This window comes from Typopeltis vanoorti, chromosome 23 (assembly GCF_054136105.1).
Source record: "Typopeltis vanoorti isolate ZY-2024b chromosome 23, IOZ_Tvanoo_1.0, whole genome shotgun sequence".
In the NCBI taxonomy this organism is placed as follows: Eukaryota; Metazoa; Arthropoda; class Arachnida; order Uropygi; family Thelyphonidae; genus Typopeltis; species Typopeltis vanoorti.
The window spans coordinates 17067636-17084128 of NC_143571.1; the positions used below are offsets into that span (position 1 = coordinate 17067636).

General features: G+C 35.5%; 1 protein-coding gene across 1 annotated transcript in view; it reads left to right on the forward strand.

Annotated features, from left to right (window-relative positions):
• Positions 1–16493, forward strand: part of LOC150093658 (guanine nucleotide-binding protein G(q) subunit alpha) — a 176939-nt gene that overhangs the window by 65432 nt on the left and 95014 nt on the right. The window contains exon 2 of the mRNA XM_090413138.1: positions 1195–1379. Within this exon, the coding sequence (XP_090269264.1) occupies positions 1195–1379 (185 nt within the window). The remainder of the gene's footprint in view (positions 1–1194; positions 1380–16493) is intronic.

Sequence of the window (16493 nt, forward strand, 5' to 3'; positions counted from 1 at the left end):
AATGTTCACACGGAAAGAATGCAAACAGTTATAAATGGCACAACCCTACATTCTTAATTGGACTAGCAATCAAGAACCTAAGAGGATCTTGATTATTGGGCTCACAATCTCATGTGATCTCAGATTTTTGGTGTGTATGTAAGGAGCCATATTTAGGTTAGCCGAATATTGTAGTGCTATAAAAATTTAAAAAAAAAGTATAATTTTGCAACATTCAAATATTATTATTAAGAGAGACCTTCAGGGAGTCAGGGACTCATCAAGGGAGGCCACATACTACACGCACCAGCTTTCATACTTATTCTTGAATTCATTCGCACTGCTTGCACTCACAACATCCAGTGGCAATCCATTCTAATCACACATCACTAGTGCTCGTGCCCTTTCTTAGCAGCATTCATTCTCAGCTTCCAAGGATGCCCTCTTGTCCTTTCCCCACCCTAAAATAACTTTGTTTTAATTAAATTAACTTGCAGTTATCTTAACCTTCTTAATAGCCCTTATTCAAAGCCATTATTTTTGTATGTGTGCACAAAATGCATTCAACTATAACGTTGTACCCTTGGTAAACTACTATATCCTTGGGAGGGCAAGTCTTGCAGATTGTTAGAAACATTTTAAAATGTTAAAATAACAGGGCCTGTGTAGCTATAAGGGAATAAAAGGTGTTAGCTGATTTTTTTGTTTTGAAAATAAGAGGGACTTTTTTTTACTTGTGATTTGCATAATAAATACAGAAATGGGTAATCTGACTTAATGAATTCATCACAAATCAAGTAAATCGAGGCTGCATGGAGACTTTTTCAAAAAACAAAACTAATACTGTAGCTGGGAATCATTTGAAATTATATAAAATCTTATTGTCATTATTTAACCTTTTATTATGCTATTTTTGTTATTACAATAAATGACACTTCTTTGGATAATTGGATACCACAGTTATGAGCTCACTGGCTTTGTCTTGTGACCACAATTGTTAACATAAAAACTTGAACAATTTTCTTCCTGGATTCTAGAGTGTTACTTAGAAAAGCATTTAAGGAACTGGTCTGGAATGTTGTTCTCTTCTTCCATTGGAAACGTTTTTAAATAACACTTTAATTGGACATGCAGCTTTTTCACCTTTATAATATTTATTGTTAATGTTATAATTTTATAAAGAAAACATTGTGAAGTAGAGTAATCATTTTGTAGGAACTGGAGAATCAGGAAAAAGTACATTCATCAAGCAGATGAGAATTATTCATGGATCAGGGTACTCAGATGAAGACAAAAAAGGATTTATCAAGTTGGTGTACCAAAATATTTTTATGGCCATGCAAAGTATGATTAAAGCAATGGATATGCTTAAGATCCTGTATAAAGATTCACGAAATATTGTAAGTCCTTAAGTTATTTTAGCAAACTTTTTAAGTGGTATTTTTAATTGAATTTTTTTTGTTTTGATTTTTAACTTTTTTCATTAATACAGTAAGTAAACAAAACAACTGCTCTTTAAAGCAATGCCTAAATTTCACAGTTTTAAGAAGTATGAAATTCTAATCCATATGAGTAAAATTGCAAATATTCTAGTACAGTACTTGGCATGTAAAAGATTTTGTTTTACATAATTTCAAGCATAACTAAATTCTTTTCACTGTTACAATTTTTAGGTGATTTTCTAATCATGCAATGCTGGTTGATGCTTTTTTGACAATTTAAACTTCAGTATGTGAAAATAGCACTCCCCGTGTACTTCATATCCCTACTTCAGTGTAATAGTAATAGTATTATAATTTTCATGTGCACTTCATATACATCTCAAGGCCAGTTGGGTATTTAATGGAATGAAGTCAGGACAAAGAATGAGTTGAGCATTGGTTCAATGGCTCCAATATTTTGTCTCACAGAAACATCATTGCTAATAATTGTATCATGCACACAAGCAAAAACAAAGTGGAAGTAATTAGACTGAAAGCTTAGTCCTAGGATGGCATTCTGTAGTGCAGGCAGTAACCTTGGTTTTTGAGCAAGAAGTCTAAGACTTAGTTTCTTACATCTTGGGCAGTCTGACAATCATATTTATGAAGGTTAGGTTATGTTTTTAAAATCCAGTGCTGATTCGAAAATGTCATTTTGTACATATTGTAATAAAGCATAGTTGTTTTGCATGGTGCCTGGTTGACCTGAGTGACTGTAATTGTAGTGGCAGATCCTCATCATACCCAGTAATGCATTATAAAACCAGTAGCTATTGACCTCTCTTCTAACCAGGCATTAGCTCACAGATGAATGTAACAATGTCCCTCACTCTTTGTGATGGCTACAATTTTAACAGACCTAAGAAAATACTTTATCTCCATTTCATAATTCTTTCAACATAGAGATATTACAATAATGCTATTACTATTCTTATAACCAGGCATCTCAAAAAAAAAAAAAAAAACACTAGAAAAATGCCTTTGCTTTGTTATCAAACTGCTTGCCCTTATCTGCTTTTGGACCAGCTCCCTATCCTCTCAGTTCCAAGAGTATGTTAATTTCATTATACTCAAAGTTTCTCTTATGGACAGCCTGGAAGATTGCTACATTTAGTCAAGTTTAGCACACCAGCACACCATACATGCACAGAACCAAATAGAGAGGGGGGGGGGGGGGTCTGTGCTTCATGTTAGTAAGTACAAACATGGTACTTTGCAATTGGCAGATCTTAAAAACCAACTTAACCTAATAAATAAACTCTGATTTGCAAAACTGCTTCTTAAACCTCCTCCTTATGACTGCAAGCTTTGTCTAATCATTTCTACTTTGTTTTTGTGTTGCATTATGTGATACCTCCAAGGATTCATCACAGGAGGGCAATCATTCCACTCTGCTACACACATCTGTCTCCCCCACTATTTAATTATCCGACTACCGTTTACTGCTCATCACCACTATCAACATTTTTATGTTGTAATGCTGATGTCTTTCTGACAGTGATGTAATATTGAAGCCATTATGCCAGCATTTTATTCCTTATGCTGTCTTCATATATTAAACTAAAAAAAACTTAGATGATTCACTGTTTTCTAGAATAAATATTAATCAAAATTATTAGTATATTCTTATGCAGTTTTATCAAGTTTTCATTGTAAAGTAAGTGCATTTAGTATTTTTCTGTTATAGTGTGTAATAAGACAGTGCTCCATGTCTCTGTAGCTGAGTGACTTCATGTCTCTTCCCTGGAAAAGACTAGTGTTCAAATAATCCAGGCTTGTTGATATTTGAATCTAGGAACCCTTGCCCTGCATAAAGCCACTCTTAGATAGTGGCAGCAAGATCCCCCTTTGTCTATTTTTGGGGTATTTTCACTCCTGCAAACAACCAGAAATGGGTATAATTGTAGTAGCAGACTGAGGAAGAAGTTAAACACTCCTTGCTAGTGAAAGCCAATTTAGTTAGCCATAACATTTTAAGATTTTAAACTATCCTCATTATTATCAGACTTGTTACTTTATAATTTTTAATTTTTTGAGAATTCTACTCATGAAAGTTGTAAACCAATTGTACATTGTTGAAAGTTTATTTTTCACTTGGTTAGAGTATAATAAATTTAGTTTAATCCTTTATCCAAGTGTGAGCAAACAAAGTTTGCGCCTGAAAGTATCTTCAGGACTGGGATAAGGTGGTACAACACCAGGAGAACTCATTGCAATGGTGGAGCAAGCTACCAACACTCCTATCTCAGTATCTCCTATATATACAATTGTACATTATCCAATCTCAGTATCTCACTCCTATCTCAGTATCTCCTATATACAATTGTACATTATCCAATCTTTATCCAATCTGCATTATTAATTTGGAAACTCTGCTCTAGAGACCAAACATCTTTTTTTTTTTTTTTTTTTTTTTTTCCCAAGCTGCTTCAGGCTTCCAGTAAGCAGGATGTGCTTATTGGATTTGATTGGGATTTGAACCTCATTGCTGTCTCTCAGTTCAATACTAAAAGCACTGTCCACTTGGCAACTTATCTGATGCAAAAATCATCTTTGTTTCAATATACATTATGTATTAGCACAATAAAAAAAAAAAAAATCTATAATTTCATTTGGCCAAAAATATTTCTTGTGATTATTTTTACCTAGAAAGATTTCCTTGCATTATAATAAATTATTTTAAATAATTTTGTATATTCTGTGGTCTTTCAGAATTTAGCTGTTATTAAACTATTTTTGATACACACACACATACCACTTTGACAAAGGTCAAGGACCCCCCCCCCCCCCATGTGCACTGTGCATCATGCCATGTAACAAGTTGTGTTTGTAGCCAGTATAAATTGGAGGAATATGCTCCGAAGTCCGTGCCACTCTCCAGGTGAAATGGCTACAAGAAGGGAGCTGATGGAGTTTGGAAGAAGGGTTGTGATAGGATGCCATATCTTAGACCTATCTGTTTGGCAAATTGGGCTATCCCAGGTCAACAGTCGGTGATACCATACTGAGATGGAAACACAGGAAGTTAACTGCAGACAGGGCAATACCCACTACACTCATCGAACATGACTGTAGGGGTTGCTGTTTTTGTTGTCAAGTCCATTGAAGAGCTCCTAGATATGACCGTGGATCTGTAGAACCGCTTTGGCAATCTGTTCACCTTTGATGGAGTAGAGCTTTTCTATAGGGTTATGTCAATTTTCTGTAGAGCAGCAATTGCTGTATAAGAATAAATACAGGCAGGTGTTAGTTCAACTCCTGGACAGTTTTTTTTTTTGCATGTTTCATAGCTTCTACTGCCGTCTGGCTGAATTTTCGTGCCTTTAAAATGTTCCGTCCTTTGTCTGGTGATGATTGTGGTAATTTCTCTATTTTCATTAATTTCACAGATTTCATTTTTCTTCTTGATGGTTAGTAACCAATCTTATTTTGGCGACAGAGTTAGCCTCAGTTAGTGATAGTAGGTGTAATTTCTGAGGTAAGTATCTTGTTTCTTTGATTAGTCTGTCTGCTTTTTCATTGCCTTCAATATTTACATGGGCTGGTATCCATTGCAGTGTGCAGTTCTTATTTTTCAAATTTAAGGTTGTTAGTAGTTCATGAATTTCCTGTGTGAGTTTTGTTTTTCTATTTTTTAATGCCTCAAGTGCAGATTTTGAGTTGCTGTAGATGGTTATTCCTTCTGTAATGTTTATTACTGGATTTGAGAGCTGTTTGTATGGCTGTTAATTCTTCACAATAAAGTTTGAAGCTATTTTGCCAGCTGTGGTTTTGATTTGCATTTCCTCGCCTCTAGGTAGAGTTAGAAAAATCCCTGAACCTGCTTAGTTGCGTGCTTCATCAGATGATCCATCAGTGTAGGCAATGACATGGTTTGGATTATTTGAGTGATGTATAGTGTCAAGTCCTTTCCTTTTATTTTCTTGCTACGAATCCTATTTTGAACAAGGTTCGAGGAGATTTAAGTTTATCATTGTGTTTTTTGTAGAATAGTGGAAAAGAATGGCTCTTTGCTTATTTCAATGAATAGGTGCTCTAAGTCAAGGTTTCCCAAACTTTTTTTTCTGTGGCCTGGTTATTTTAATACTTCATCTTCGTGACCCACTAAAATTTTTATGGCCAATAGGTAAAATAAAACAGATTTTAATATTCATAGTTTTCATTTATGATTATTATTATAATAAAGAAGCATTTACTCTTACAAAAATATAAAGAAATTAAACAAATAAGTAATTTATTAATGAGAAATGTGATGCTGTTGTTTGTTAACTAGAAACTTCAGGTTTGGAGGAAAAGATGATCATTTATTAGAAAAACCAGTGTTGAAAAAGCCTGTTTCACACTTATAGGTTGTGAAAAAAGGCATTAGAAATTTTATCGCTTTTTTTTGCTAAAACTGGGTACTCCTGCCGGCAAGATAGCCAAAAATCCATCAGTGGTATTGTGTTGAAGATGTCTTTGAGTGCCATATCACACGACAGTTCAATTATAAATTCAGTATCTGAATATGACAATTCTGTCTCAGATTCTGCATTCACTGTAAAAGGGTTCCTTATCCATGCTTTGCTGTTGATTGGGGGTGGGGGGGATATTCTTTCAGACTTGCCTGCAGTTCTAGCATATGTTGCTTGATAGCAGCTGAAATCTCATCTGGCATGGAACTCATATAATACTCTTTTTGTAATTCTATTAGCTTTGTAAAAGATTTGTAATTCCATGCTTCCACACGACAGGATCACAAATTGAGTTTTTTTGTTGCAGCTTCTACCTTCTCTTGCACTTTAAATACAGTGCTACCTTGTAATGTCAGATTTAAATTATTCAAAAATGTCACAAAGGTAGGCAACCTTGATTAACCAATTGACATCATGAAAACTGTCTTTGAATTCAAATATTACATCCTTAGCCATTGGGGGGATGTTTGTCTAAGAACATTAAAACTTCATCCTTCATTTCAATAAGTCTTCTTAAAACATTCCCTCTTGACAGCCATCGCACCTCCCAGTGTAAAAGAAGATGTTCATGTTCACTCCCCATTTCTTTGCACAACGCAGAGAATATTCTTGAATTCAGTGGACGAATTTTATAAAGTTTTTATAAATTGTATGCAGTCTTGCATAGTTGCATTTAAAAGCAATGGCATTCTTTTGATGGCCAATGCATTCTCTCTGAATGCTACAATGCACCCATCAGTCTGGTGCCATGGGTTTAACTTCGGAAAAAGTCCAGGACGTGCGCCTGCCATTGCGTGGGCTCCATCGCTACTCAGTCCCACACATTTCTTCCATTCAATGCCCTTTTCATTGATGTAATTTGCAATCGAATTAAAAATTTCTTCAGCTGTTGTTCTTGTTGTCAGAGGTATACAAAAATGAAATTCTGTGTGAGTTATATTGTCACAATTGTATCTCACAAAACACATTAAATTGGCATTGTCCGATATGTTTGTACTTTCATAGACTTGCAAGGAAAAAAAATTGCACTCTTTTAAGTGACCTACGACAGTTTCTTCGATATTATCTGCCATCTCTGTGATTCTATGCTTCACTGTGTTATTTGATAGCATCAGCATATTTACTTGGCTCTCCTGTTTTTTATCACATATTTGAGATGCTAACATTTTCATTGCTGGAACTATTAATTTCTCGGCAACTGTGAGGATAACCAGTTCCAGCAATTAATTTTGATATTTCATAAGAAGCCATTACAAGGTTTTCAGACTGAGCTCTCTGAGAAAAATTTGAAGACATAGCCTTCTTGGTAGTTATTAGTTTTCTCTTTTTATTTATAAAGAAATCTATTGGCTTATTATTGTAGTTTGGATGTTTGAATTCCAAATGTCACTTCAACTTTGTTGTGCGGCCCTTTCGTTTGAAAGGGCCGCACAAATAACAAACAACAAATAACAATAATGGTTTGTCATCAGCACCCTTGATGAAACCGAAATGTATGTAATCCTCAGAATACTGTCGGGTCCAGTGCATCTTCTTTTTTTGTAAGAGTAGTAGACAACACATCGTGCTGTCATTTGTTAGTGCTGTTCTCAGAACTTGTGCCTGGCTGCATGTCACTTGATTGTTCATTGGTGCTAATCGAAGAGTTTGTAACCTGCACATTGTTTGTTTGTTTGTTTTATTACCCATTTATCCATCGTTAAATGGGTAATGGCAAATGAGATGAAGAAAGAATGAAATAAATTATTTAGAAACAATTATAATAATTACGGTTCAGCCGAACCCACCGGGCAAGGTACATGTAATCAGTAAATACAAAAAAAATACATTCTCTCTTGATGCTTAACGTGGTGGGCGAGTAAAACAAATGCCAGACTGCCAAACGATTCGGCTGGTGCCAAGGTTGCTGCCGTGCAGCCTCGCCATTAGTTGAGCTACTCTACCGCGAACAAAGAGACTGTGAAATGACGACGTGGATGGAGTGCGTTTTTCGTCTATTAATTAAATTATTTATTCATTAGTCCTAATTAAACACTATTTACTCGTATTTTAGAGTTTCGGAAAAAAAAACAAACCCCAAAACGGAACACCTAGGTTTTTGAGAGTTTTTTAGGCGTCCCGGCATTTATCTTTTGTGACCCGGTGCCGGGTCGTGACCCACCCATTGGGAAACACTGCTCTAAGTCAATCTGTTTTCTAATTTCTTGATCATATTGTAACGTAGATGATCTCTTTAGTCTAGATTTTCTTGTCCGGACATCGAAAGTTCCGAGTCAGATGTGAACCTGTTGGTGGCTCCTGATTCTATTAGTGAATTTAACTGTGGAGAGTTTTCTTCTGTCTTCTAGTATGTGAAGCTCACACTCTTCTTGAGCTTTTAAATTATTTGTGGATGAGACTGCACCTATGATAATTTTTACTGCTCTTGATTGTACTCTGTCTACTTTTTCTTTTGAGTTAGTAGAAGCTAGAGGCCAGATTGAGGCATATTCCATAGTGGTCGTATGAGTGCCGTATATGCCGTTTTGAGTGTCTTCGGTTTTGCACCACACTTTGTTCCACAAAGCCTTTTGAGCATATTAGCTTTTTAAGAAGAGCTTTGTTAGATGTATTTGTAATATGAGTTGTGAATCTCAGTTCAGTGTCTAGGATTAGGCCTAGACATTGCGGAGTTCCAGGCATCAACTGGCGCACGAATCTGCGCAAAAGCATTCAAACCCGAAGCTTACAGCATGGGTTTCCATGGTAGGACTGTAATATGCAAGTCCCACATTACCCTAATCAACATTCATAGTCTTCAGTAGTGCATGAAATGTGTACAGTAGGATGTGGAAGCTTGAAAAGCTGTTTTGGATCAATGAATCACATTACACCCTCTACTGAACAGGTGTTACAGATGCCTGGTGAACTCTTACTGGAGTGTGTAATCCCAACTATGAAATTCAGAAGTGGCATTGTGATGGTATATTCTGTTTTTTCTTGGTCTTGGACCTCTGTTATAGCTGCAAACAAACAGAGGTATATGAACATTCAGGGCAATGCAATGCTTGCTACTTTGTAGCATTTCTATGGAACTTCTATTGTCTCTTTCAGCAAAGGCAATGTACTGTGTCATAAGGCTGTAACTGTGTGGTTTGTGAACATGAATACTAATAGAAGATTCTGAAAAAAGGAATCATAGAACTGTGAGCCTTTAAAGTGTAGGAGTTAAGACTGTAAATAAGTATTGGTAAATAAAAGAAAATATTGAAATTGACATTCTATAGGAATGTTCGAGGAAACGCTGATTGGAAATTTTCATCTGTTTTAAGGACGCCAGATCTATCTGTTATTTCTACTGGAAAAGGAGACGGAATTTAGCAATTTAGATAAAGCAGTAGAAGAAACTTTTTTTTTTTTTTTTTTGCTGGTATACAAAAAAATTAACAAAATCGAACTGTATGAGGTAAGAGTACTCCGGCGAATTCAGAATATCTATACTTCAGAGTCAGGAGGAATAATGTGTGCTACATAAGGGTGAGAAAGGATCATAAGGAAAAGAAGAAGAATATCTTATCTTCTCAAAAAGGCCTTAACAAAGAAACTGACTATGAACATTGTTATTGTGTAAATAAGGTGTTTAGTCTAGTAGATGTCATTAAGTATATGTTAAACAAACCAGTAATAGAATGAGTCAGAGAATGGGTGATCTCTAAAGTGTAAGTTTATTTTAAAAGGCCTTGGATCTAGTTAATTTTGTAGTTACTTGTGTAATCTTATTTGAAGCGTGTATATTGTTTTTGTTTTATTAAATGTGCATATTTTATATTTGGTCTTGAGTCAGTGATTTTTTCGGATTCTGAAACAGTTAAGTCATTGCACCAATCGGAATTGAACCCTTGTGCATATGTAGAAGCACTTGGAAATAGAAATAATCGTTATAGAGAAAATCTCATAACAAATGAGGATTGATAATAAATAAATAATCCCTCATTATAACACTATAACCATACTCTTAACTAACCTTTGAATGGATTAGTTAATTTACCAATTACTGATAAAGCTTACTATCTCTGGTAATCTGTTCCACATAAGTGGGATGTATTACCAGTGGCGGTGAGAGAACTAGGCCTCACATCTTGCTAACTAGCGCCTTTCATAACCTTCCATGTATTGAAAAATTTTCTTCTGCATCTCTCCTGTAAAACTCCCTCAATAACCTGCGTTCTGTTATCCCTCTTTTCTCTCATAAACAGAATTTTGTAACTCAAACATTCACCTACTACCCATGATATAAAGCTTTCTGCAGAGTGACCATCTTGATCACTTGTCTTTCAAATCTCTCCAATTTCTCATCTCCAAGAAATCCAGGTAACCAAATCTGTGCAGAGTAGTTCAAACGATGAGTAAAAATGGGAGAGAGAGATTTGGCTACTTTTGCAATATTTCTTCTGAACCTGAGTTCAGTGTCCATTCTTAAATCTCCTTGCTTTCACCAGTTTCTTATAGTACAGTTCCATTAATTTAATATGCTGCTGCTCATGAACTTTTTCATCCCAAAGTACATAATCTTGCCACATTGAACTAGCAACCATTACTTATCCTTTTGCCTATGCTATCGGTCTGTTTAGTATCATTAACGTATGTGTCACAGCAGTGGACATCACTGTTCACTTAACTTCCAGTTGATTCTGCTTTACTATATACTAAATCTTGGTCAGCCACCCTCTTATTCATATTACCAGTTGCATATCATATCACTTCTCATTTGTTCTGACAGTTGAAAGGCTTATATGTTGGTAGTTCATGTTGAGCTATTTTTTTATTTCAGGGTTTGATATAGAACACAACACTAATTAGAAAATAAATTAATACATATATTTAATTAGTTGCTAATATTTCACTGGTTTTCTACCCAGCATTCAGAGCATAGACAGTTTGTCACAGTACACAAACAATTAATTAGTAGTGGGAGCAGTTGGAAATTGTAACAGACACCGCAAAGAACTGAAGTCCTAGTTGGCATTATCTATTGTTAGATACAGAAAGGTTGACAAGTATTAATTCAATTTTAAAATGACTGTCTCTCTCCCAGATTTTTGGTAAATTGATATAACCATTCTTGATGAGGTTTGGGTAATGTTTTTTTAAACTGCTGCTGCTGATGCAGTACTGTTGTTGTTGTTTTTTTCATTCTTGTAGCCAAATATTAATTTTCAGTCAATTTCTGACTCCCTCTTGATTTAGTTGGTTGCATTCATTCATTTGACAGTAATTTAACAATGGACACGTGGCTGTCTTTCAGAAGACTTCGTATGCATGTGTTAATTGCCACATATGCACATTTTAGTTCAGGTCACTTTGTTTAAACATGATGCCTAATCATATCACTGCTATTATTTTTTCATTTTATCTATTGATTTATTATTAACACATGCATTGTTCAGTAATCTATAATTAATTATAGACCCAGAATGCAATACAAATATCTTTAAGAAAAAATGAGTCACTGGCTTGTAGAGCATATCATCACCAGTGTACACTTCTTTTGAAGCGTTTGCATCTGACAACGCACCAAGCTTATTTTGTTCACTTTCTCAAAATATAAAGAACTCGCATCCAGTTTGTGCCTTTTATGTGGTAACCTATCAAATTCCTTACCAAAGTCCAATAGTATCGTCGTGCATCCATTCCCTTTATCCAAGTCATTGTACAATAATATTATAAATATGAGCAAATTATTTCTAATCTGACTTTAGTCAACTCATGCTGCTCCTTGCAAAGTGTAGCTTGTCTGTCAACTCTTTTCTGTGAGTTCTTACCATCTTCTCTGAAATCTTCACTACCACTCTACTGATAAGTAGTTATTGGTAGTTACAATTTTTGCACCATCCTTGATATGGGAATATCATGCATTCTTTTTATTCCTGTAGGATCCTTCCTGAGCTAAAACTTGGATTATATAAACATCTCAAGGGGCCAAGTAGTTAAGTAACATTGGTAGGTTTTATGCTTCACAGTTTAATTTAATTAACATGTTCAGAATATGGCTTCAAAATAAAACATATAACTGTGAAGATAGCCAGATCATCTTTGTTCAGAACAAGCTACGGCTTCTGACCTAGTTTGTTTTGAACAAAGATGATCTGGCTATTTGGGATTTAGCTGATCAAACTGTATTGTTGACTTATAAAATTTTATAGTACAATATAAAATCTCACCTGTTAAATCAGATATTAAACAAGGGTGCACATTTTCTTCACTGCTATTCATCAATGTCGATCACATTATGAAGGAAAGTGGCATTAAACCTGATATAGAAATTAGAGGTGTTAATCTTAGCTCTCTACTTTATGTATATAATGTTACATTCTTAAATAAATCTAACACAGGTTTGCAGGTCTCCTTGACTGACACAAATAACTGCAGTAATAAATTTGGTATGAAAATAAAGCAATAAAAGGACTGAAATTTGCAGAAGCATTGAAAACATCAACTGCATCTTGAATGGAGAACCTATAGAACAAATAAAATGTTTCTTTTATCATCATCATCAAATTCCTGACATGTACGCTCATGGGGTGTACAGGATATGATAGTACTACATGAAAAATTTACATCATTACAAACTTCCTATCTACAATTTTCCTCCAAATCAGTCTGTTACTTGGAAAGATTCCAACATTATCGCATCTTATATTTCTATCGTCTAAGGCACATTGTACCATATCAAACCACTTTGGTCTTCTTCCGGGTCGTTTTCCTGCCAACCTGGCAGAGAACACTTGTTTTGCTAATCTTTCCTCTTCCATTCTGTTTAAGTGACCATACCACCTGAGGTTACCTCTGCTAATGCATTCCTGGATGCCGACAATGTCAAGTTCTTTCCTAATAACCTCGTTTTTAATATGATATTGCCATTGATGTCATCTGTTCATGCCTCTAATCTTTCTTAGGACTCTCATATCTGCGTTCTCTAGTCTTTGGTGAAGTGTTTTACTTCTGACCCAGCTCTCAGATCCATAAGATAAAACTGGTTTGAACACTGTCTTGTATACAGCTAATTTAGTGTTCCGACTAATTTCTCTCTTATTCCATGAATTTATTCAATTGATTTCCTACCATACCTGCTTTGTTGATTCTGTTGTCTATTTCCATATTTAATTTACCATCTTCAGTAAAAATCGTGCCTAAGTAGCTGAAATGTTTTACTTGTTCCACAGGTTCCCCATTCACAACACAATTGACATTTTCAATAATTCTACCTATTTTCATTGTCTTTGTCTTTTTAATGCTGACCTTCACACCATATCTATTACAACAGTTATTCAATTTAGTCAGGAACTCTTGCAAACTTGTAGCAGATTCATTTAGAAGTATAACATCGTCCGCATAAAGCAAAGAGCTGACATTAAAATCTCCAATTCTGATATCATGTTTAACACCACTTTTCCTTCATAATGTGATCCATATAGATAACGAATAACAGAGGGGATAATGTACATCCTTGTTTCACACCAGATTTAACATTAAACCATCTTCCTGTACTTCCTTCAATTCTAACTGCTGACTTACAACTCAAATAAAGACTAAGTATTGCTTGATATAATGCCCCATTGACACCATATAATTGTAGCATATTGAATAGCTTCTCTCTCTCTCTTGGCACCTTGTCATATGCTTTTTTCAGATCGACAAAACTTAAATACAGATCTTTGTTATATTCCCATGCTTTCTCAACTATTTGTTGTAAAGTGAAGATCTGATCCTGACAACCTCTATTTGGCCTGAATCCAGCTTGTTCTTCACCAAGCTTTTCTTCCACAATTATTCTCAACCGTTTGTCAAGTATGCTTGCATAGATCTTGCCAGGAACACTCAATAGGGAAATACCTCTGTAATTCTCACATTCAGTTTTATTTCCCTTTTTATATATAGGTACTATTCGAGCTCTACTCCAATCATCGGGAATTCGTCCCTCTGTCCAGGCTTTCTGAATTATGCAGTGCAGTGCAGCCACTGTAAGACTTTACCACCATATTTCAGTATTTCTGGTTGAATATCATCTACTCCTGCTGCCTTTCCACATTTCAAGCCTTTGATGGCTTTTTCTACTTCAAGTATGGATATGTATTCCTGAGTGTGTGCCTGTTGAGTGTTTTTTTACCACTGTGCTATCATTGCTTGTTTCATTTAGCAATTTTTTGAAGTAATTACTCCATACTTCAAGGATATCTTTTTCTCCTGTTTTCATGTCACCTTTATCATCTCGAACTCCTTTTACAGCACTCTTTCCTCCATTCCTAAGCTTCAACAACCTCCAGAATGTTTTGACACCTTCTTGATATTTATTTTCTATGTTCTTGCCAAAGTCCTCCCATGACTTTTGTGTAGCTAGTTTTACACAGTGTTTAGTTTTCTTACATTTGTCTCTGTATGCTCTAAGAGCACAAGCTGACTTATTTGCCAGGAACTTTTGATATGCTTTCTTCTTTTCCTTAGCTGCCTCTTTAACTTCCTGTGTCCACCATGGAGTTCTGATTTTTCTATCCTTGCAGACAACCTCACCACATGCCTCTCTGGCAGAATCACTCAATGTTTTCTTCAGAGTTTGCCACTGAATCTCCAAGGTTTGATTCCTGTATTCAAACTCTTTCATTTTTTCTTCAATAATCTTTGTGTATTTTAGTCTATAGTTCACATCTGAGAGCTGCTCAACTTTTATTCGCTTTAAAACTTTCTTACATGTTATTCTTTTCAATATGAAATTCAATTTTATCCTGCTCAAGACTAAATAGTGATCACTTCCAATTTCAAATCCTGTGTACACTCTGGTGTCCTGCACCAGGGAGAAAGCATCACTATCAACAATAACATAGTCAATGAGACTTTCCTTATTCTTTGCCTCTTCTCTCCATGTGAATTTTTGCACATTTTTATGTTGCAACATGGTGTTAGTAATAACCAGTCCATGTCCTGAGCAGAAATCCAACAGATATTTGCCATTATTATTAGCTTTGCTCTTTTCTCCAAATTTTCCCAAAATATTTTTGTATGTCTCACAATCATTTCCTACTCTGCTATTTAGATCCCTAACAAGGACCAACTTTTCATTTTTCATTGTGTCAGTAGCTTTTTCTATAGTCTCAAAAAATTCCTCCACTTCTACCTTAGTAGAACCATAGGCACAAATAAGTCTCATTATCCAATTCCCCATTCTGATATTTGCCCACATCACTCTACTTGAGACTGACTGCCATTCAAGAAGATTAGCCTCATATTTTGTGTTGAATACTATGGCTACTCCTTCTTTTCCTTGATTGTCATTGCCTGAATATAACATTTTGTATTTATTGCTCAGAAAGATCTCGCCAGTTTTTGTCTTTTTTTGTTTCAGTCACCCCTATTATGTCGATCTGGTACTTATCTAATTCCTCAGCTAGCTCCATTTCTTTGCCATTCAGGCTTCTTATGTTGATAGCACCGATCTTTAACTCTGGTGATTTTGAGTTGGGGTGTGCTTTCAGATTTGCTCCAATAGCTGACTTTTCGCTGTTCACCCTGGCGAAAACAACGGGGGCCTTGTTTAACTGGGCAATGCCCCAGCCAGCATGAAATTTTGTCATGTTGTACCATCATTTTGTCTATTTGTTTAAGCCAATAAGAATACAGTTTGGTTGGCTAAATCCCAAATTGCCAGCCCATCCTCGTTTGTTCAGTATCCAGGTAGATACCCAACAGGGTGCACCACGAGAAGGTGAGGATTGGACATTAGGTCAGAAGCCCTGGTCGTTTCTCTGCATTCCTTTAAAGGCTAACTGGAGGTCTCCTCTCAGTTATACAGCTTTGACCCTTAAGCACCCCTCTGTTTCTTTTATTTTGGGATAAATTATAATGATTGCAAATTAAATATGGAAATAGAACATAGAATTAGCAAAGCTGGTATGGTAGGAAGCCCACTGAATAAATTAATATGGAATTAGAAAGAAATTAGTCAAAACATTAAACAGGATAGTGTTAAAAAACCACTTTAACATGCATTTGAGAGCTGGGTTAGAAAGAAAAAACAAAAAAAAAAGCACTTGATCAGAGACTGGAGACTATAGGTATAATAGTTCTGAGAAAGATTAGGGGAAAGAACAGATGGCCTAAGTGGCAGTATATTAAAAATCAGGATATTAGGATGGAATTTGATATTGTTAGTATTCAGAAATGTGTGAGCAGTGTTAACCTTGAGTGGTATGGTCACTTAAACAAAATTGAGAGAGGAAAGATTAGCAGAACAAGTTTTTTCCAGGATGGCAGGAAAAAGACCCAAAGGAAGACCAAGATCTAGATCAGTGTTTCTCAACGTGGACGTATTCCCCACGGGGGAAATTTGAATATTTTGGGGGGCAATTAGAAAATGTACATGTACATATTTATATTATACTTTTTCAGAACTTGGCTTACTATTATGCTAGAGGGGGGGTATCAAGATCTTTGAGATGCTTAGGTGGGGCATGATCCAAAAAATGTTAAGAAATACTGCTCTAGATGAACTGATTCAGCAAGAAGTGCCTTAGAAGAATAAAAATATAAGATCTGACAATATTTGGTG